Source organism: Triturus cristatus, chromosome 6 (assembly GCF_964204655.1).
Source record: "Triturus cristatus chromosome 6, aTriCri1.1, whole genome shotgun sequence".
NCBI classification, from domain to species: domain Eukaryota; kingdom Metazoa; phylum Chordata; class Amphibia; order Caudata; family Salamandridae; genus Triturus; species Triturus cristatus.
Genome location: NC_140589.1, coordinates 533,482,807 through 533,506,002, shown reverse-complemented (window position 1 = coordinate 533,506,002; position 23,196 = coordinate 533,482,807). Strand labels below are relative to the sequence as shown.

Here is a 23,196-nt window from a genome sequence, read left to right as displayed (position 1 = left end):
TCAGAGGAGGCTGTAGCAGCCTGCACCGCAAGACTTCTTGAAATTGGGTGCTGGAAAAGACAGGCCGGGTCTCCGGAAGCAGTGTCTATGGACCGATCCACAGGGGCCTCCATAGCGGGCTTAGTTCAAGCCCCTAATAAAATTACCTGCAGTGCTTCACTGTAGGGGAGCAGAGGCTCTACCCCCGTTAGACCCTGATGAAGCACTTCTATCAAGGGATCAGTGGTCACCTCCATAAAGGGGGCCTGCAAGTCTAGGAATGCAGCGGCCCTCTTCAGCACATCAGCGAGGGAGTAACTCACTTCTGTAGCAAGAATGGGTAGGGAAAGAAGGTCCAAAGCTGGAGAGGAATCAAGGCCACCAGACTCACCCAGCTGTGTCAGCCAACTATCCTCCAGAGGAGGCTGGACATTCTCGTTCATGGGTTTCATAAACAGCAGCTCCTCTCCTTCACCTCCAAAAGCATGTTCCCTGTAGCAAAAACAGCAGGAGATTGTGTAGAAGGAGGAGGGAAGATGTTCGAGTCAGAAGGTACTACCATCGTGGCACCTAACGCCATTTTGCATTTGTGGGGAGTCGCGTCGGCGTCGGAAAGTGTGATCAGCATGGCGTTGAGCGGCACTGCCAACATCGCTGTCAGCTGACCAAACTCCAGCATCGCAGGGGGGAACCCCAAAGGGCTGTGCACCAGAGCCGATCCGGATCCAACCGCAAATCCAGAAGGCCTAACTGGCACCGTGGTCAAACCCACTGGCATGGATTCCATGAGGACACCTGGCATCTCCTTAGGGCTCAAAGGCGCAACAGAGGGAGGTGGAGGTCCAAAGATGGTATGAAGAGAAGCATGGTACTCCCGCATCTGGCCCAGTGTCACCCCGGCTCCAGGGAAATCAGAGAGGTATGGGGTGGACCTCTTGCACCAACTCCTCAGCCCGAGATTGGGAGAGGGAGTCGGAAATGTGGGCCTATGTGGGAGATCCTGCTACTATGACCATCCGCGTTTCGATGACTTACCCTGTGATGTTGAGAGCGATGGACGCCCTTGAGAACGGCTTCTGAATCAGCCTTCCGATGGCTCCAAGGACCTTGAATGAGACCGACAATGACACGGGCCTCTGCCAGTCGCCCTGCCAGGATCTTCATGCTCTGTTCACGCAATACCTTCAGGCCAAGGGGATGGAAGGAGCTGCAATCCTCAGAGTTGTGGTGCTCCGACAGGCACCACATACAAATAGTAGGAGGGTCTGTGGCTGACATCTGCCTATCAACCATTTAAAAAGCAGCTGAAAACCTGGCTATTCTAATCCATTTCCTATGTCTGGGACTCACCTCTAACTGGCCCCGCTACAAAGCCAGGAGACCCCTCGGGGTGATATGCGTGCTTAATAAATGGTCATAACATAACAAAACATAGGACCCACAAGGTTTGGACCCCGAAGACATGAGAAAAAAGAATGGGTATACTGTTACTTCTGCCAAAAACTGGGGAAACAGGCCAAAAAACGGCCGGAGAAACTGATCCATATCCGTGTTGGAAGCACGGAAAATAAGCAACTGATGTTAACTCGTCATGGGGCCTTATATGGATCTCGTTGACGTCATATCCGGTGGACTACATCACTACCGAGTAGCACAATATCCTCTACAAAACTCACAGAGAATTCAAAGGTTAGGAATCTGCAGCTAGATGTCTATCTGATAGTAGTAAACTTACACAAAAGTGTAAATTTATCTATGAGGATCATGTCCTAGTAGTTTTGTAAATAATGCTCTTAAATATCGGATATTGAAGAAATATACCACTGGCATAATGGCTACAGTAGCAGGTGTGGATTCAGTTCATTATAGCATGAGGGATACTGGATCAATAAGGAGACAACAGCTTACCAGGTAACAAAGTGGGGGAAGAGGGTAATCTGTTCCAGAGAAAACACACTTGCACACCTAGAGTCGTGACTCAACTGAAAGTATCATAAAGCACAGCGAAAAAAGCCTCTCTCTACAATAACCACAGGATACAACCTATTAATTCAATTCGAAACAGCGTAGTTTACACTAAGTTGATTACATGTCATCAGACTACCATGGCGGCTTTTAATTACTAGGCAAAAAGCTAGATAAACTTTAGCAGCAGCCTTATATGGCCCATTATATAAGTTACGCTGTAAGAGTGTGATGTCTCGAATCAAAGGGTGCATGTGTTTTGATGTTATTTTTCTGTATCCTGCAGTGGTATTGTGGAAGCCATCATTAATTATTTCATTAGTTGCAATGTCCAAATTAGGCATTGTGGCAACTGGGTGCAATGAGGGGAATGAGTTACGGGCCAAAGTTACTTCATCCAGCAAGTGGGATTCCTGAGCAATAAAAAACAGCCCTTGTTTGTTTTAGAGACAGCGATTTTGTACCATACAATCATAAATGTCATTGGAGAAGCTTGTGCGATCTTGAGGACGTATCAGATGCACACACCAAGCTGATCTACTATCTTCTACTTACACATTTTGAAAATAACTGGATATCACTTGCAAAAACGGGTAAAGTAATGCCGTAAGACACCCACCCAGAGGTGGCATGCAAGCGTTGATTAGGAAGGGAAAAAGAAAGGACTATGGAGGGACTGCCAACTACATGGGACTAAAACAGAGAACCTGAAGCCTTCTTGCTCTTATGGATTTTGGTTATTTACAAAAGAGCGTAGCCAGGCAAGAGAGACTCCAAAAACCATCATCCAAGATCAAAGGACACCAAGCATGTCCAAGTCCTCCGACGGGTACCAATAAACAAGGATCATTTGTTGTTAATGATCCTCTGATAACCGTTTAATTGGAAAGGTACAATGAGAGTGATATAATAGGTTTATATTCAGTTCTTTCTACCCATATTAAAATATCCTTGCTTTTAAGGCTATGTGGCATGGGAGTGATAGAGTTCAGCAAATGACACTGTAGAACAAATCATTTACTTTTAGTAATGCTCTTTGTGATCTAGCCTCAGATTCCTCACCTTGCGAATATCCTATGTCACAAGAGTGGATCCAGAAACTTAAAAAAAAAGTGCTCCTGTGTGCCGGCAGGTGGTGCCATGCAGCTCTGCACCAACTTAATTCTGCCACAGAGATAACAAATAGAGCCACATATAAGTGCAACCCATGCACGCTGATGTCAGTGAGTTTTGCAGCCTAGTCCGCACCCTCATACATGTTGCCCATCAGCAACATGGTAGGACCACTATGCAGAATCCTAAAGTGGGACCTTTCCAGATGGAACAGGACACCACTTAACAGAATGGGTAGGTGGAAGAGAGCTAAAGAATCTGAGGTTAGTTTTCCTCTAGAAAAAGCATCACTGAAGGTAAGAAACTTGTGCTTTTGATAAATCCTTCTATCCACAGATTCCTCACCTTGTGAATAGATACCAAAGCAATACCTCCAAAGTGGTAGGTCTCTATAATACTTTAGATGAAAAAATCCTGCAGACCCAGTCTTCTCAGTTCTCTTCTGATCTTCCTCAGGTCCAGGAGTGTTCTGAAGTGGGTGCCTAGATATTTCACATTTATTTCTCTCATGAGCTAGTTGGTGGGAATGGGGGCACCATACCCAATGGTGTAAAGGTTCCTGGGGCTAACCCTACATATTTTGTGCATTTTCAAAATGGCTGAAGCTGAAGCAATTAATGTTTATGAAAGCCCAAAAATGACATTTGTAGCCATTCCCTAGCTGGAGGCAACATTTATTAAATGTAATATTGTATCCAGATGCTTCCTATGGAAAAGTCAATCTTGCTACAGTGTAAATAGCTTTTAAGACCTCTCCACTGTAAGGACACGTTTAACATTAAACTTTTACATGTCCTACTTTTATACTCCATGCACCCTGCCTTATGGGCAATATGGCCTACTTAGGGATGAATTAATAATATTTAAAAGGAAAGCTTAGACCTGTTAAAACGGGGCGATTTTGAAAGGCTGAATTTTTAGTTTCAGAATTGCACAGCCAGGTGACGATGGTAGGCCTGGTGTCATGTATGCACTGTCACTGGAGTGAATGGCACAATGGGTGCTGCGGTCCATTAGTGACATTTATTTAGAGGCTCTGGATAGACTTGGTGCCATGACTTATAGGTACGCTAAATATGCCAATTAGGAGTATCTCAATTTTACCATGTGAGATGAAGAGCACAAACACTATCACTGGTTAGCAGGGAAAAGTGAACAGAGTTCTACAGTCAGCAACAATATAGTTTCAAGCATAAAGATATAAATCCATGCTGACAATGCAAAAATGGCAGATTTCCAACAATGCTTCTCAGCTAATGTGTACCAGATCCTAACACAGAGGACAAGCCCCTGTGATGTGATCCACTTTTTCCCTACATTTTTCTTTCCTTGCTCCATAAAACCCCACAAACACATGATCGTCCACTCCATGGTCCTTGATAAGATTGATGTAAAAGCTCAGCGCTCCTTTGGGTCCAAACAAAGGGATTAGGCGGAACAAAGAATATCAGAAGGGAGACAGCTTGTCGGCATGAAAAGGCATCATTACCATTTTTTCCCTGGAGTTTTATATAGTGCGAACTTGACCTGAAAGTATCAGAACGCTTCACATGAGCACCAGTTGCGTTACAGATGGACACATTCATTTTTTGTTAGGTACAGGGAGATTAAGTGATTTGCCCAGAATCACAGGATGTTGAGCGTCCCTGCTGAGACTCAAAACTGGTTCCCCAGCGTTGTGGTCAACCGCTCTAGCCATAAGGCCACATCCTCTCCCAGGCCTCAGGTTCTCAACGGCAGTTTGTCTGGAAAAAAGGTTGTATAATGTGGCTGAACCCAGAGGGCCTGAAGCTCAATCAAATAGAGAGCTGATGCTATCACGGCCAGAAAGCCTGTTTTCAAGGTCAAGAGGCATAATGGGTAACTGTGCATTGGCTCAAAGGGTACACACATTGGCAAAGTGAGAATTGGCCACTACCGGTTTCCAAATCATAGGAGCTAAGAAAGTGTTGCTAATGAGTGCATGCTTTTTAAAGTTTGTTTTTTGTCAAAAGCTGCCATGAAGGGCCGATATTACTGAAAATATTTTCTGATTCCCAAAGAAATAACTATTAGGTATCAATGAAAGATATGACCAGTGTGTCGTAAGTTTCTTGTTGCGATTTCAGACAAGCATTGCAAATAACAATCTTCATGAACACAGATTCATCCAAACAGATCAATGTCCAAATAACCACTTTATTGTCTCACATACTGCAGATTCATCAAGAAGCATGGCATTTAACCAGATCACCACATTTTTAGCCTGGCTAAGCTTGTGTCACAGTGAAGGCCTTTTGGCTGCAAAGGTTCTAGCTCCAGATGCAGACAAGCAGGCATTCATGCAACGAGTTATCTCGATTTTACAGATGGATTGATGTGCTAAAATGCATTCATACATTTGTAATGAGCATGTTATTCTGCGCAAATACATCAGCGCCTTTTGTAAAACTGCCTCCAGTTCTTACTGGGCCTTGAGCAAAAAGGCAGCCCAGCACCAAAAACATTGTGCTATATTTCCTAAACAGCACTTCATTGCGAAGTAGGAGGTGCATGCAGACAACATGAATAAATGGACTGGTACAGCAAACATCACCATTCACCCAACTTGCTGGATTAATGAGCACATTTCTTTGAAGATTGCCTGAATGGAACAGCAAGGACAAATAAAGGATTTTATTCCTGCTCCAATACATGTGGTAGAAATGAAGTCTCAAACACCAACATTAATCCATTGCATTTTCATCCAAGTACAAGGGGATGCATTGCATTGAGGGGACATTTTTATCCAATGTCTCCACTGTGCAATTTTCCTACACAAGCCCTGAAGAACATCAGGATTCACACATGGGAACTGTGCCTGTCACAGCCCTGTCCCCAAACCAGAGGACACATTTTGTACATGGGTCCAAATGGTGTGTTCCGGTCAATTTAGTGCATGTGTGCACTTTGTGGTCGGAATGTAAATCTGACGATCACTACTTCTGCATTTGTATCATATGAAACCTCAATAAAGAACATTAAAAAAATGTGTGCACTTTGTGACTTTTCAATATGTATTATCAAGCTTATCTGTACTCAATTTAACAATCTCACAGGATGGAAGGCTGAGTCCACCTTTCAGGGAGACTGTGTTAGCTCCAGATGTACAATACAACAAGGCCTCTTACAACAGTTCCTCTTAGAGCATGCAAAAGTACATTAGATATTATGAAAAAAGGCTTCAAAAAGACCATGTGAACCATATGTTAAGTAACATGTTATTGACCAATCTACCTACAAAGGATGTGTCCTGTAAATCTGAGAATTACAAGGAACAAGCCAATCTTTAACTTGAAACCTTCGGACAATATCCAGCCAGTTCTTACATACCTTCAATCGCCTCCAGTATTAGCCAGTATTTGTTTAAAGCTCTTTTAGATTAATAACAGGGAAATCTGGAAAAAGAGTCCCACATCACTCTATGCTTCCGAAGGTCCCACACATTCAGGTTGCGCAGAAGATCAATCTAAGGAAAGCTCCTTACCACTGTTAGCACCAATAACTTAATTACCATTTGATATGGAATTATAGTGCTAGGTCCAGAGCTATTGGATTCCTTCTCTCAACCTGGCTCAAGGCATTGGCAATCACATATTTTCAAGTTGATGACCTTACTGTTTCACAGTCACTATCTATCTATCTATCTATCTATCTATCTATCTATCTATCTATCTATCTATCTATCTATATATATATATATATATTACCTACTGGCGGTCGCCAGTAGGTAGTTATAGTTAGGACCGTGTTTCCATAGGAAATCTTAAAATTCTATTTTGAATAACTTTGGCGCCGGTTGACGAATCCTCGCAAAATTTTCAAAACTAATGGGGCGCTCCGCTTCGCTCCTACCCTGAAAGTCTCGGGGTGATTCGCCAAGCGGGGGCTGAGAAAAAGGGGGGGTCCCAAAACACGTTTTCCCCATGGATTTTTCCATAGGGACTTTAGTCGCAGCTACAGCCCGAACGGCTGAACAGAATTATGTGAAATTTGGCAGAGAGGTAGCCATAAGGTCCATGAAGTGCCTTTTGCAGGTTTGGTGTAAATCTGTTCAGTATTTCCAGAGAAAATAGCATTTAAATCAATATATATATCTATACGCGCGCAGCGTGCGCGCACTGAGCAAGCCCTGTGCGCGCACCCTGCCGTGCGCGAGCGCACTTCTGATTGGTTGTTAGATGTCAGTAAACATTCGAATCGGTGGAAATCAGGAAGCGGCGGCCGCCATTTTGTCTCTCGCATAAAGAGGGGGTGAGAAACAAAGGGGGAGAACGTGAAAAGGGGGCAGAGTGGGGAGATATTGACCCACTAGGCATTGTAAGGGGGTCACAGTAGGACCTTGTAGGGCAAAAAAAAAGATTTATATTTTGAAAAAAAATATCGCCGAGTGCGCGCACCCAGCGCGCACCCGAAAAAAAACTTTTTAAAAAAAAGAATTAAAAAATCGCATTTAAGTGTTTAGATATAAGGTGGCTCTAAAAAGAGCCCTTGTGTTTATTGTGTGTTTTTTGGTACCTACAAGTAAGTACCGATGCAGAGTCTAAAGTTCAAGAGGAAGACTCTGTTGCCTTCATCAGTGAAGTGTACACCATCTCCTCTATAAATGTCTTGCATGTTGTAACGCAAGTTGTTGTGGTATATAGAACCCATACCATAGTCTCTGAGGAAAGCAGAAATAGATTTGTTGACGTGCTTTCTTGCTTTGTCAATCTGCGGACAATATTGGTTGGACCAGTTCCACTTTTGCCTTTGGCATATATTAGAATATACAAAGGCAGTTTGTGGAAAAAGTGACATCAGATTGTTTTTTTTTGCCCGCTGTTTAATGATGAATACAATTGTTTTCACTATTTTAAGTGAAAATTAAAAAATTCTGAAAACAGCAAAAAAAGGGCAAAAAATTGATTTGTTAAATATGTAAAAACATGTAATGCTTTTTAAAATGTATGACTGATATTAATACTTTTTTTCTTTTTTTGCAGAACTAGAAAGAAAAATTAAAAAATGAAATTCTGTTCCCTTGCAAATTACTAAAAAAAAATTTTTTCAAAATAAGTTATTTAAAAAAAAAGTGAAAAATATTTGTATTTCTCAATCCTCCCTTTTCATGCTTCCATTTCTTCACCTCTCTTTGTACATTAAATTTAAAAAAAAAAAAAAAAAAATTTTAAAAAACATCCTAGGGTGCGCGCAGGGTGCGCGCACCCCCAAACAAAATAAATAAATAAATAAATCCCCAAACATTTTTGGGGGGTTTAGTTTTTAAGTGGCTCTTAAAAGAGCCCTTGAGTTAATGTAGGGAAACAGGAAGAGAAAATGAGATCAAGACTGGTCTCACCCACAGAAATAAGTCGACCGCAATCAGTGCAGCGTGTGGACAACCTCGCCAAACAAGGTGGTCCAACAAGAGGTGTGGAAGAAGGCGAAGGCACCATCGCAGAAGAAGTGCTCGCCTGAGCTGCCGAAGATGTGCTCGGCTGAGCTGCTGCAGATGTCGTCGGCTGAGCAGGTGGAGGGTTTGCTCCAGAAGCTCGACGAAACGTCACTGGATGCATTGCCTCAACATGCCTCATCATAGTATGAATACTAAAAGAATACTTCTTGTTAGCATTCCCACGTGATAAGACTTTTTGACACAATGTACAAGTAACTTTCGGTGCATTCACCTTTTTTTGTCCCTCTGGGAAAGTAAACAAGCATTTACAATGCAACGGTCTCGGCATTGTTAAAGTTAGAGCTATTGGCATTGCTCATGACAATGCCGTTTCTTTAAATGTTTTAAAAACAAAAACAAACAAAAATAATGTCATGAGCAATGGCAATAGCTCTAATTTTACCAATGCCGAGACCATTGCATTGTAAATGCTTGTTTTCTGTTTGACTGCTTCCGTTCACTAAATGCTGGCACTAGTCTGACCTTTCATCACACATTGGTTACAGATGGACTGCCCTTTGCACGCAGCCCTCGCCCTCAAGCGCGTCTTACAGGACCTATTCTGCAGGGGAGCCGGAGGGTCCGATATGTGGCCCCGCTACATGCCCTGTAATCTTGGGGTGCCCCCACTCCAATGCAGGTCAGGGCTCGGCGGGGATACAAGCCCTGTGTGCGCACCCGCAGCCAAGAAACGGAGATCGCTTCAACAAAGCAGCATTACAAATCAAGCAGTCGCGGCATTCACTCGGCGAAACTTTAATACTCAATTCTCCCAGTCAGTACCAAACCCCTTAAAATAAACGTCGTGATCCCCTGAAATCTACATTTTTAATCGGTAAACCACCGAGATGCCCAGTGTACACTGCTGTACCCCCCCCCCACACAGTTCGCTAACTCAAGCCAATGTATAAGCATAATACCATTCAACCTCTTTAACCGCTCCTTCACCTCCATAGAGGACTAACCCCAACTACCCCACTCTCCCTGTGCACCACCGCATAAATCGCGGTTCAACCGCCGGGCTAAAAGAAAAGTATCCAATGCAGGTTAAACGCTTTGTGTTATAAGAAATTCCCGGTCCGTGTATGCAACATCTCAGGGTGTCGGTCAAGTCTCCCTGGCCTTCATGCAGTGCATCAATCTTTTGGATAAAACAATAAGCCAGTTTACACCGACAGTTGTTCAGAGAGCGCCCCCACGACAACTTATCCCCCTCCCAAAAAAAAAATGCATGCCGTTATTCGGTTTTTCAGACTGGATTATTGAGTCTTCATTTTCTTATTTCGTTACATTTTTACACAGTAAATACTGCATTTACAGCTTTTTCCTCTTTAAGGTTCTTGTAATTCACGCTTCGGGAAAATCAGATAAATCATTTACTCCATGTCTGTGAATCAGCTGCTAGTGTGCAACTTTTATTCCCTGTCGGTTTCATAACCTCGACTTGTCCTTCGTTTGCCACCCACATTTCAAAGATGAGGCGGAGCCTGACCAGTTTCACCACGGGTTACCAAATTTACACAAGTGTGTAAAATGGGTTCACGCATTGGGGTCGTCATGCTTGGGAACTCTTATGAGTAACATGTCCGTATGTAGGCAGATCAGACGGGGGACATAATGTTCCTCTGTAAACTAGCACTGCTGTGTGTAAGGCCTGTGTTTTTTCGACTGTAGATTCATGAACTGTACTGTGAGGTGAAGGACAGCTTCCTGATGACGACAAACTTCACGCGTCTTTTCTGTACATTTCAACTCTCTTGCGCTATGCTCCTGGCTGCCCTTCCAGAAACTGTTCTATTGGTTCAGGTCCAGCATGACTAAGATGAAAGGCCCTCAGGGGCCTGGCAGCAGGAGCGTCACACCCTCGCAATTACAGGGAAGCAGGAGAGACACTTTAAATAACGCGCACTGGTGATAAGTGAAACAACAGTAAACGATGGAAGGTGTAAGTAGACTTTGCCGTGGAGAGTAAACAGAAAGCAGGGAGAGGAGTGGCGTGAAACTACGAGCTCCGTAGTCGGGGTGGAAGATATTACTGCTTAGCTGACCCCCCTGGTAACCCCCTCCAGTTCCAGGCAGCAGCAAGAGTTTTTCAGGGAGGATGGAAAATTATTCTCAAAACAAACAAGGCAGAGCAAAAGGCAAGCACACCGCCGCCTTTCTCCGAGGCAAAGCAGAAATGCCTCGGAGAAACGCAGCGTCCTTTTCGGATTCGGGGGCGTGTTTTGCTGTTATCTCCTCCTTGAGACTTCTTGCAAAAAGCACGCCCCCCGATCCGAAAAGGACGGGGCCTGATCGGAATGACTGACCTCTTCTCCAATGGCTGGCCAGCATTCAAGAGGCCAGCCAATGGAGAACAGGGGAGAAGAGGGGCGGGTTCAAGTCCCTCTTCTCCAAGTCATTAAATCTCTCGACTTCCGGTTCTGCCTTCGGCAGACCGGATGGTCCCGAGACCTAAAAACTGCCATATAAAGCTGTCTTTCTGCTTCCTGTTCCTCTGTCTCTCAAGAGTGTCCTGGTCACTGTCTGAAGATGGTTGCTGTTCAGCCATTGTCTCTCAACAACAGAATAGCTCCTTCTCCAAGGGAATCAGAACTAATAATGAGAGGAGTAGGTGTGGTTTGGGAAGAATCTGGAACTGAAAGTACTTCAAACCAATCAAAAGTGATGATTCTTGATCACATGACTTGCCATGAGGGGATTGGGTGTGGTGTTGAAACAATCAGAAACTGAAAGTAATGAAAACCAATTAGAAGTGTTGTTTTATTAAGCACATAACCCGAGGTGCGCGCACTGAGCAAGCTCCGAGCGCGCACCTTGTGATTACGCATGCGCGAACGCGTAGGAGCGCATGCGCATACGTCATATGCGCGTACGTAACGCGCATACGTAGCACACGCGTATACGCGAACGTAAACGCGCGTAATTTAAGCGTATGCGGAAGTGAACCGCGTGGAGCGCGTACGACGCACGCACGCATGCGTACGTACGCATACGTACGTACGCATGCGTACTGGGTGCACGCTCCCAGCGCGCACTAAAACGTATGTATGCATACGTAAATAACGCACGACGGTATTCATAAAAAACGTACGAAAATGTACTAGGTGCACGCTCTGAGCGCGCACCCCAAGAATTTATATAAAAAAAAAAAAAAGTAGAGAAAAATTAATAGAAAAAATAAAATATACTGTTCAACTTTATCCTAATTAAAAGTTAAAAAAAAAAGAGCCAAAACAAATAAAAGGATACAGATAATATATAAATGAATACATAGGATTTTTTTTTTTAAATATATAATTTAATAATTCAAAAATTAGCATTTAAAAAACTATACAAATTCACTGAAAAAACCATAGGTTTCACACACGTTATAGTTAGGAATTAGCATTTAAAAAACCTTGCAAATTCACTTAAAAAACCATAGGTTTCACACACGTTATTGTTAGCTGGACATTTCTCTCGTAAAAAATCATTGAAATTCCCCCGTTATAGTTAGTACAGCTAACTATAACTTGCGCGACCGCAATCCACTGCTGATGACGTCACATATTACATCACTCGTGACATGGTCAGTGACATCACTGATGACATCACTGATGACATCTCAAATGACATCACTGATGAGGTCACTGTTGAAGACATCAATGTGATAAATTACCACATCTTCTCACACCCTTATAAAACCTTTGATATACCAACTGAAAATTACACAGTTCCATTCTCAAATCCATAAATAATGCAATACTAATAACTGCATACCCAAAAAATAACTTTTAGGTCTTCATTCACCTCCACACACTCACCTGTACAGTCACTCATAGTTACATTCAGTCCATAAAAAAGTATCATATGAATTTATACATACATCTATATAGACACTCACACACTAACAATCATCCATAGAGGTACTCTCACACCTAGTCATTCATACAAATAATCACACTGCCATTTACTCACCTATGCAGTTATACACACTCAAGTTCACTCACTCACAAAAATAGTATCATATTCTTATGCTCTATTAGAATCATTGACACAAGCACACATTCATCCATACAGTCACTGTCACAATCACACACTCTCACATCTAGCCACTTATATACTCTTACACACATATATAATGCCTTTTACATATTTAGTCACAAATGTACCACTGAGATATACATTCAAACCATAACACAGCCATACATACACTCACTCAACCATACAGTCCTTCAGAGATGCACTTTTAATAACATCCAGTCATAGAATCACACACTCACTCATCTATGCACACTCACACACACTTTACCCACACAAACACGCAGGAACTCATACAGATACTGAGACAAGCAATCAATAACCCATATAGACACTTATATAGCTATTCACAAAACCATGCCACCACTTATACACCAACACACAGACACATACAAAACATTTATACAGTTTATGCACTAGTCTGAAGTAAGATGCAGTTAAAGGACTCACTTGTCGAGTCAGTTACTCAACACAGAAAATCATCCCTTTACACACTTGTACACCCACTCATTCTTTAACAGGCCTTTCCCTATATTTATAAAAATTTTTGCAAATTAAACATTCACTGGATGACATCATCAGTGACGTCATCAGTGATGTCATTTGAGATGTCATCAGTGATGTCATGAGTGATGTCACTGACCATGTCATGAGTGATGTAATATGTGACGTCATCAGCAGTGGATTGCGGTCGCGCAAGTTATAGTTAGCTGTACTAACTATAACGGGGAAATTTCAATGGTTTTTTACGAGAGAAATGTCCAGCTAACTATAACGTGTGTGAAACCTATGGTTTTTTAAGTGAATTTGCAAGGTTTTTTACATGCTAATTCCTAACTATAACGTGTGTGAAACCTATGGTTTTTTCAGTGAATATATATATACACACAAATTCACTGAAAAAACTAAAGGTTACAGGGATATAGTTAGGCTCAGGCTTCACTCATAAAAAAACAGTGAAATTCAGCCGTTAGAGTAATCACACATCTAAGAATTCATTTTGATTTATCACTGTGTGAAATGTATTGGCTTCCTCCTCCGTGCCCTTCCATAGCACGAAGAGGTTATCTATGAATCTGAGCCATAGTGCTATATTTTTATTCAAAAATGAGCTTTTCCAGCAGTTAAGAGGTACAGCTATGGGCACCTGCTTCTCCCGCAGTTCTGCGAATCTGCATATGGGCTGGTGGGAGGAGCAGGTGTGTGGTGGGATGGATTATTGGTCTGAGAACATACCACTATGGCTCAGAATCATAGATGACCTCTTTCTCACAGAAATAAATCAAAATCACCTAAACCTATAATTCACAAGTAAAATCAGCCATACAATTATTGAATTCTTAGATGTGTTAATTCAGGTAAATGGAGACAAATTGGAAACCACCATATATAGAAAGCCCACAGCTGGGAAAACAATCTTACATGCAGACAGGTTCCACCCCCTCTAATCAAGAGCATCCCTTTTGGAGGAATTCTACAGAGCCAGACATATATGCAGTACAACTCAACAGTAGGATACGGCAGAGGCGCAAATGAAGGAGCGCTTCAAACAGTGAGTATATCCAGACACTATACTTTGCACTGCAACACAGAGAGCACGCAAACATAAGAGAGAAATAACCCTCTTTAATTAGTCCCAGTCAACCAAAAAGAAAAAGAATATACAAAGCCAGCCTCATAGATTTATCACCATGTACAATCCTGAGCATGTGAGAATTTGGCAGGCTTACAGAAGCTCTGGCACCTCATTAAGGAAGATCCTGTTATAGGGTCCCTAGTAACAAGTCACCCCAAATTACATACAGGAAGGCAAAGTCATTGCAGGATTACCTAGAAAAGACTAAATTGGTTACAAATCAAGTTAGACCTACATGGCTCACCCCAAAAGAAGGCTTTTTAAAAATGTAAAAGATGTAAAGAATGTAAGAATGGTGAAGACCTGACTGTACTCATGACCCCCTTCAAGAAGGCCATTAAGATTAGAGGTAACTTAACCTGCAAATCCAGCTTTGCGCTGCACATCCTCAAGTTCCCCTGTAAAAAAGTTTATGTGGGCAGCACAACACTACCTGTGCATCAACGCATTTTTCAACATATCAGGGTGATAAGTAATAACGATCACAGTTACCCTGTAGCATGCCATTTTGAGAAGGTATATCATAACAATCTATATGAAATACAGCTGTATAGCCCAAATCCCTAAGAGCAGGGGGAGACAGACAAAGGAAACTTAGTAAACTTAAAACATATTTTGTTCTCACATTGGATAGTAAAGAACCAAATGGGTTCAATGTGGATAAAGAGCTATACACTAGTTTGTACTAGACCGGCCCATTTCTCCCCTCTTTGCACACTCCCATGACACTGCTTTCACATATGATACATTGAGTTTGATCTGGTTAGGAACAAGTTATATCATTTTTTTACACTCCTTTTTCACTTTTATTTTTTTTATCACATCAGCAACCAGCAGTTTCTCTTCAAAGCGCTTAATGAGGAAAACAAATATAAATACTTTGCAGCTCTGCAGGATATTTATATAGGTTCATAGCAATAAAATGTAGTATTTACCCACTTGGGATAATATAAATTGTATATACATGGATTCCCCACTTGAGGAATAGAAATGGAAGACTGTAATTTAATACAATTTAACATATGCTATATTCGTAGACATGCATAGAATGAATTTGTTATGTACATCTCTAATCTAAAGAGCACGTGTCAGGAGACCCTATAAAAGTATGGAAGCAATATGGCCTGATCTATGCCACATAGCAAGAAGTGAAACAGTAGTAGACTCAGGAGAAATGAGTATTTTGGATAAGGCTACTTTTATTTTCAGAAAGGAATAAAAATCCATATTACTGAGATTATAATCTCTAGCCAAGGAGGAAAAAGGAATCGGGTCTTGTTTAGAATCATAAAGGTCTTTGACCAACTTAATACCCTTGATCGCCCAATAAGACATCTTAATAGAGTCAATATCAGTCACAATTTTAGGGTTATGCCAAATCGAGGACCACCTGGACTTATGAATTAGTTTAGAGACCTTTTTGACTATGCGTTTTAATGCATTCATTGTATCTGAGATAATACGGCCTGAATACGGAAAGATCAGCTTAGATGCGGTCATGAAAGTAGAAGTGGAAAGGGGGGAGCACAACTCCCGTTCAATATAAATCCATGGAGGAGTAAGGATGGAGTCCGGAGCAAACCAGAGAGCTCCTCGAGACACTAAAAAGGCAGTTTGATACAAGTTCCAACCCGGAAGATTGCATCCACCCAGAGTATAAGGGTTCCTCAGGTGTCTATATGCTATTCTAGCACGTTTATCATTCCATAAAAATTTAGAAGTAAGAACATCAATCTTGTGGAAAAAGGAGGCAGACGGCCTCACAGGCAGCATAGAAGAAACAAAATTAACAATGGGAGTTATCATCATCTTCAGGGATTGAAGGCGACCCCACAAGGAAATGTATTTAGGCGATCACGCGTTCAGTAGGTCTTTAACCCTAGATATAATAAGAGATTCATTATGAGCAATAGTATTTGATATATTATTACAGAACCAAATCTCTAGGTACTTAATATGAGTTGGTTGCCATTTAAAACCCGCTGTCCCCATATGAGAAGAGAAACACGACGCATTCAGGGGAAACATTTCCGTCTTATCTTTATTCAGAGTGTACCCTGAAACATGAGAGAATTTTTTGATTGTGTTGGAAATGGCAGGGATAGCAATTATGATGTCTTCATAGAAGATGAGCACGTCATGCGCATACGCGGCTGTCTGAGAACCAAATCGAAAACCTCTAATATCCTGATTTAGATTGAGTAATCGCAGGAGAGGGTCTACAGACAAAAGAAAAAGAAGAGGAGACAACGGACAACCCTGTCTCGTGCCCTGTGAGAGATTAAAAAAAGAAGTAGTCGTCCCGTTAATTCAAATATTAGCTTTAGGTTGAGCATATAAGGACATTACCATATTGATACATGGATCTCCTAGGTTATGAGATTGAAGAACCGCCTGTAGGAAAGACCAGGAGACCTTATCAAAGGCCTTCTCTGCGTCGAGGGTAATAGCTGCCGATGGAAGGTTAGAAAGTTTAGCTTTTTCCAGAATATGACAGGAAGTTTGAATATTATCCCTAGCCAGCCTACCTTTAACAAAACCAGTCTGGGAAGAGTGTATGAGATGAGGGATATGGTGCTCCAAACGTTTAGCCAGAAATTTGGCAAAAATCTTAGCTTCCATGTTAAGAAGGGAGATTGGTCGGAAATTTTTAGGGTCTGAATGGTCCTTTCCATCTTTAGGAATTACCACTATATCACTAGTGGCTTCCGCAGCAAAGCAAGAAACCTTTCCCTATAAAATAAAAGTATCAAAAACATCCTTAAGATAATTTAAAAATGAGGATAGAAATGTCCTATAGAAGGCAATAGGAAACCCGTCAGGGCCTGGCACCTTCCCTGATCTAGTAGTCTTAATAGCCTGAATTATTTCTTCAGAGTCAATTGGTTTCCCAAAATCAACCTTATCTGAATCAGAGACAGTATTTGTGGGAATAGTAGCCAAGAATTGTTGATATGTACTTAGATTACATTCACCTTTGGGCGTATGTACGTTTTTATAAAAATCCCGGAAAACCTCAAGAATGTCCCGAGTATGAAACTTCCTGGCACCAGCATTATCAGTGATACAAGAGATCTGAGTCATCTTAACACTTGTATCCTGATATTTTAATATAGCAGCTAACAACTTACCTGTACGGTTTTGTAACAATAATCGTTTAGATTTTTGCACCTGTACTCCCAAGTGAGCTTTTCTGGTAACTATGGAGTTATAAGAATATTTTAGGTTCTTAATCTCTTGTAGAAGCAATTTGTCTTTAGAGCCTCTATACAAGATCTCTTTACTTTTAATTTCGTCACCCAAGGCAGTGAGTGTTCTTCTAATATCAGCGTTCCTTTTCGCCATTTATTTTATAATATGACCTCTAATAGTACATTTAAAGGCATCCCACAAGACTGCTGGGGAGCTTACGGATGACACATTATCTTTGAAGAAATTATGAATATTCACGTTTAGTTGTTTAACCCCTTCCATGCTCATGACGGAACGGTTCCGTCATGAGCATCGGTTGAGCTGTGCTCATGACGGAACCGTTCCGTCATGGCCCCGCCCGCGCTCGAACCCTTCAGCACCGCGGGGGAATCCGCGCAGCGCTGAAGGGGTTAACCTCCTCACTATCATCCAAGATTTCTGTGTTTAGACGCCAAGTTTGCGATCTATGAGTATCTGTAAAATTAAGGAGGTTTAAACGAGACCGTCGCGTGATCAGAGACAAGAATTGGATGGATCATCACATTAGTAGTATGTTTCAAAAGAGTTGCGTCGACCAAGAGATAATACAATACGGGAAAAACTAAAGTGTGGACAGGAGAAAACTGTGAAATCACTACCAGTAGGGTTATGCATTCTCCATACATCCAGAAGATGATGAGAAGAGCATATATTCAACATTTGTTTATGCGCCCTAGGAGGACGAAATTTAAAAGCCGATTGTCTGTCTAAAATAGGATCCATAGGAAGATTAAAATCACCGCCAACAATCACTTTAGCATTTTGAGGGATGTCAAACAACTTCCTACTAATAGCCCGCCAAAAAGATTGATCATCATTATTAGGGGCATATATATTCATCACGTAACAATCCGTCGAACCATTAAGCAAGCGAGAGAGCAGCCATCTACCATCTGAATCGTATTCAGCAGACACAATAGTTAGACCAGAGTTTTTGGAAATCAACGTAATAACCCCATTTCTTTTACCAGAAGCTTCAGAATAAGCTACATCAAGGACCCACTCTTTCCATTAAAATAAGGCTTCCTTATAAGCAACCTTAGTTTCTTGAAGTAAAACAATGTCACCAGACAAGCTTTTACAGTAATATAAGATCTTGGCCCTCTTAACAGGGTGAGTTAAACCACGCACATTAAGTGAGAGCACATTCATACCGGACATAGTGAACAGAAAACAACATAGATAAGCACATATGGTGTATGAAAAAAGATGAGGCACATTGATTCTAACTTGAATATAATAGTGAATGGAAGATAAAACAAACAGAAAGCATAGACCAAAGCAGAAGTCTCCAAGAAAGAAGAAATAAAGAAAGAGCAAACAAAAGCTCAGAAAAAGAAAAGGATAGCGAAAGAAAATACAAGAGAAAACGTAATACCAAAGAGAAAAAACCCCAGCAGGGGAAGTCTGTAATAGACAAAATGCATGGGAGGAAAACGTGAAGGAGCAACCACAGAGGCCAGCACATATAACTCAGCTCGCTCAACAACATATATAAAGTTTAAGCAGCAGAGCAACAATAATCTGCTAATGTTCAGTTAACTTAAATTTACCAGCGTATCAAAAGGCCTAAAGATTTGAATTTAAAGAAAAACCTGTACAAATTCATTTTGTTAAATAATCAAAGACACAAAAATAGATGATAATATTGAATTTTAAAAAATAGTAAATAACAGTATCTAATAAATCTCAGATCACATATGGCAAGGCAAATAACATGTAAATAGAATAATAAAGATCTAATCCTAGAATTTAAATATTAAATAAATCTGGGTATACAGACTCAGATAAAAAGCCATTATGGAAATTAGAGCATATGTAAAGAAATGAGCAATTTATATACCGGGAAAGAATTAATTAGAAACATCTTGTAAATACTAAAAGCAGCCTAAAGGTAAGTATAAAACAGTACTCCATATCTAAGTAGAAAAGATAGTAAACATATAGAGCAATAAACAATACCAAGGGAATGATATACATAACATACTATCTATCTCGAATAATGTATTGGTCATGTCTATGAATGTTTACGATAATCTATAAATCAACATAAAGTAACTACACTAACTAAAACATATAAAAGAAAAGCCAAAGGAGAATAAGAGGGTGAATATTACAGATGAGGGCAGACCCTAAACATATTCTACTTCTTAAAACAAAAAGCAATGATATGACCGACATCAAGCACATAAATACTAGAGGGAAAATCTAAAATACAGGATGAAGAAATCAAAGAAGGATGTCTGAATTAACACAAAAACTAACCAAGTAAGGAGAGAGGGAAAGTGAATCAAAGTAGATGAACAGTGAAAAATATATATAGGAGAATATACAAGCACAAAAAAGACGAGAAGACATTAATAACAAATATACATATAAAAACAATAGATACTAAGAAACCATTGTCCTGGGGATGAATGAAGGCATCTGTAAGGGAAAAGTTAGTAACGTTGTGAGAAGAGAGCAGCAACAGTCAAATATCCTAGATCATTACAGAACCCTACACCTAAAATCTCGACAGAACATTAACACTTACAAGAACCTGGAAAAGCACAAATGAGCATTAATCTAACCACCTGTAAAGGAAGTGATTAAGAATTAGATGTGCCTGCAAGAGAATCCGAGTCCATCAAAGACTCAAACTGATTGTCCAAAAAAGTGGACAGATCCGATGGCTCGTAAAAAATCTGGTTGCAACCCCTAAAAGTTATTCTGTAGCGAGAAGGGCCAGCAAATGAGAACGGAATGTTCATCTCTTGAAGTCTTTTTCGTAGATTTAAAAAACCTTTCCGCCAAATGACTGTATCTCAGGCAAAGTCTTGAGAGAGAGCGATCTTGTGTCCTTCCCATTGCAGCGATCTAATTCTCCTCAAGTGAGCTAAAATTTGATCAGAATGTTGGTGCCTTAAAGGTTTAAATATCACTGGTCTTGGGTGAGTGAGAGACTTAGGTTTAAACATAGGAACCCTATGGGCACGCTCTATTTCAAAATATTTTTGAAAAGAGATGTTTAGCGTCATGGGAATCCACTTGAGTAAATAGTCCAACATGGATGGAGCCTCCTTCTCACAATCCTCTGGCAGACCAAAAATACGTAGATTGCTTCTACGGTTCCTATCCTCCTGCTCCGTGAGATCTCTTCTCAATGAACTGCGCTCCATACTCTGCATTTGTTTGACCTGCTTGTGTGTGGAATCTTCAACTGCCCCAATCCAGGACTCAGCAGTGGAAACACGTAGTGACAGGTTTTTAAGCTCATTCCTGATAGCCGCCACTTCCACTTGAAGTAAATCGGTGTTCGTTTTCGTGCCCTGCGCAATCTCATGAACTTAGTTGAGGCGAGAAAGAATGGTATCCAATGTAGCCCCAGATTCTGTTTTATCCTTATATGTGAGTTCCGGTGTGGGAGAGGCTTGCTTAGATCTCTTCAACTTCCCTTTAGAGTCCTTTTCCTTTAAAGGGACCCCCATACTTTCTGCCATTGAAGCGGGGCAAATAGGCCAGGGAATGAGGGATTGTACTGAATCTGTGACTTCAAGCGAGTACAACAAGCTTTCCCCTCAGTGATGACGAAGAAGAGGAAAGCAGAACGCGTTGGGCCTTAATAAAATGAGGTTGAAGCTCTCCTACTGACAAAACATATAATATGTGGGCACCAGAGACAAAAGCACCATATTGAGATCACTTCTGAAATACTGCTCTTAGAAAAGAATACATAGGGCCCATCACATGACGTCATCAGGAGCCTCCAACACTTATTAACAAGTCACATTTGCCACAAAAAGTCAGGTATGATTCAGCAAGACCATTGTGGGTCGCAGAATATTCGTATTATGGTGGCCCGACCGGCATACTGGGTACAGATATACAACCAGTGTTTGAGCAGGCAAACATTAAAAAAACAGCGCTCGTTGGAACTTAGCTGGGTATATGTGGCTGAGACCAGCGGTAGGAATTTCCTCAAAACAGACACGAAATAGCGTTGCGCCGCCACAAAAGACCTCTCAGTAAGGCGAGGGAAAATTCATATTCAGGCACCATACCTCATAAACGGTGGGAAAATGAAGCGCAAAAGGTCACCAAAGCATTAACTTCTCCAGAACGGCAACATTTCCCCGAGATTCCTCATGTGCCGCCATTTTGTGTAGCACCTGTGAGGAGAAAACCTCGGAATCACTCACATGACCAAGAGCTACCCAATGCAGCTGAAATTCACCAAAACGGGTCCCGCGATGTTCCGCTGCCGATATCTGCAATCCGAAGAGCAGAAAAATTGGATTAAAGCATCCGGAGCCAAATGACCGCCTCCGCGATCCGCCGGAGCTCAGAACAGCATGGCCATCTTGGTTGCGCGCAAGCCACGGCCCCCCCAATAAATGCTCTTTTTATCCACAGACAAACAAAATACTATCCTATCAGATTCATAGGAAGCAACTTCCTTAAAACAGTTGTACAGCGCTCAGGGCCATGGGATAATTCCAACAAAATGTTGTAATCTTTAGACTTTGGACATGCTATTGCACATATAAAGTGAATATTTCAACCACAATTGCATGTATAAAGTCTAAAGAGATTACAATTGTATTAATTAATTTGCTCGCAATGAACCGGATAGTATTTTCTTTATGTCTATCATTCCACCTCCAATGAGGTTGGGGGGTTTCCTTTTTGGAGGAGCTCCACTGCACTGCTTTGGTTGGTGTTCAAACAGGTAAGCTATGTAAAAGCCAGCTTTCTTTCTATAAAGTATTTTATTTATATGAAAAGGCCACTTTACAAAATAAATGTAATTTACAACCATTTGATTCATAGACAAGTAAAGAAAGGGACATGTTCATCTTCGTCATGGAGACTTCCTCTCAAAAAGATAAGTACAAATAGACACAAATGAATTATAAAAGTGGAGGCACAGGCATTCACCGCTCAAATGTCAATCAAGGTTGCTTATCTCCTGTATATGGACCCATGCTAATTAAGCAAGTACCCAAAATATCAAAAGCCCATATCATTTTTAATGGTATTTTGCTTCCCTGAGTAAGTGTTATAATTTAGCTAAAGTGGAAGAGTTCGCATCACCATGTCCACCATTGTCTAGTAGTCACTTGAGTCCATCCCACAGCATTGAGTACACATTCCAAGACAGTCTGATCGGAAGTCTAGAACCAATACAAGGAGGTCACCAGGTACGCTAGTTTACAACATAAATAAGAAGAGTACATGCTATCACCAAACCTCCCTTACATTTTCAATTATGTCACGTTTACATAAATGATATACAGATTTTAAATACAAGTTATATAGATTTTGCAACAAACGTACCTTTATCTTGGCCATCAGGGCATCAATTGAGAGTTCCAAATCTTTGACCTGCTTGCTCATTTCTGCCTTTCCTTCCTTCAGTGCATTAACAACCTCATTAAATTTACTGAGTCTCTTTTTTAATGTCTGTACCTTCACCAAGCCATTAATGCTGTAAAAAGTAAATTTTGTATTATGTTAGTCTAGAAGAAATCCACTATTGTGTAGTGCACAAACTGTTTCTATGTCAAAAATAACTAATAAAATGTTTACTAAGACTTGAAAGGTTATATCCAAAACATCAAATCCGAAATAAATAATGTAATTATTGGGACATTTCATTTGATTTCTGAAAATAAACAATAATGACATAAAGCAATCAAAGTTTATTCTTCTTGGGGCTTTCCTTTTAATAATAAAACAGGGAACTATCCCCTGTACTTTCTTTTCTTTCATGTTAAAACTGGCTATGTATGTTAACATCACTCCATCTTCT

At 41.0% G+C, this 23,196-nt stretch overlaps 1 protein-coding gene across 9 annotated transcripts in view; it reads right to left on the bottom strand.

The window, feature by feature from the left end:
• MYO6 (myosin VI) overlaps window positions 1-23,196 on the bottom strand; it is an 856,486-nt gene that overhangs the window by 162,331 nt on the left and 670,959 nt on the right. For all 9 annotated transcript variants that reach the window (XM_085610973.1, XM_085610975.1, XM_085610976.1 and 6 more), the window contains exon 25: window positions 22,722-22,872. In XM_085610973.1, coding sequence (XP_085467099.1) covers window positions 22,722-22,872 — 151 coding nt within the window. The remainder of the gene's footprint in view (window positions 1-22,721; window positions 22,873-23,196) is intronic.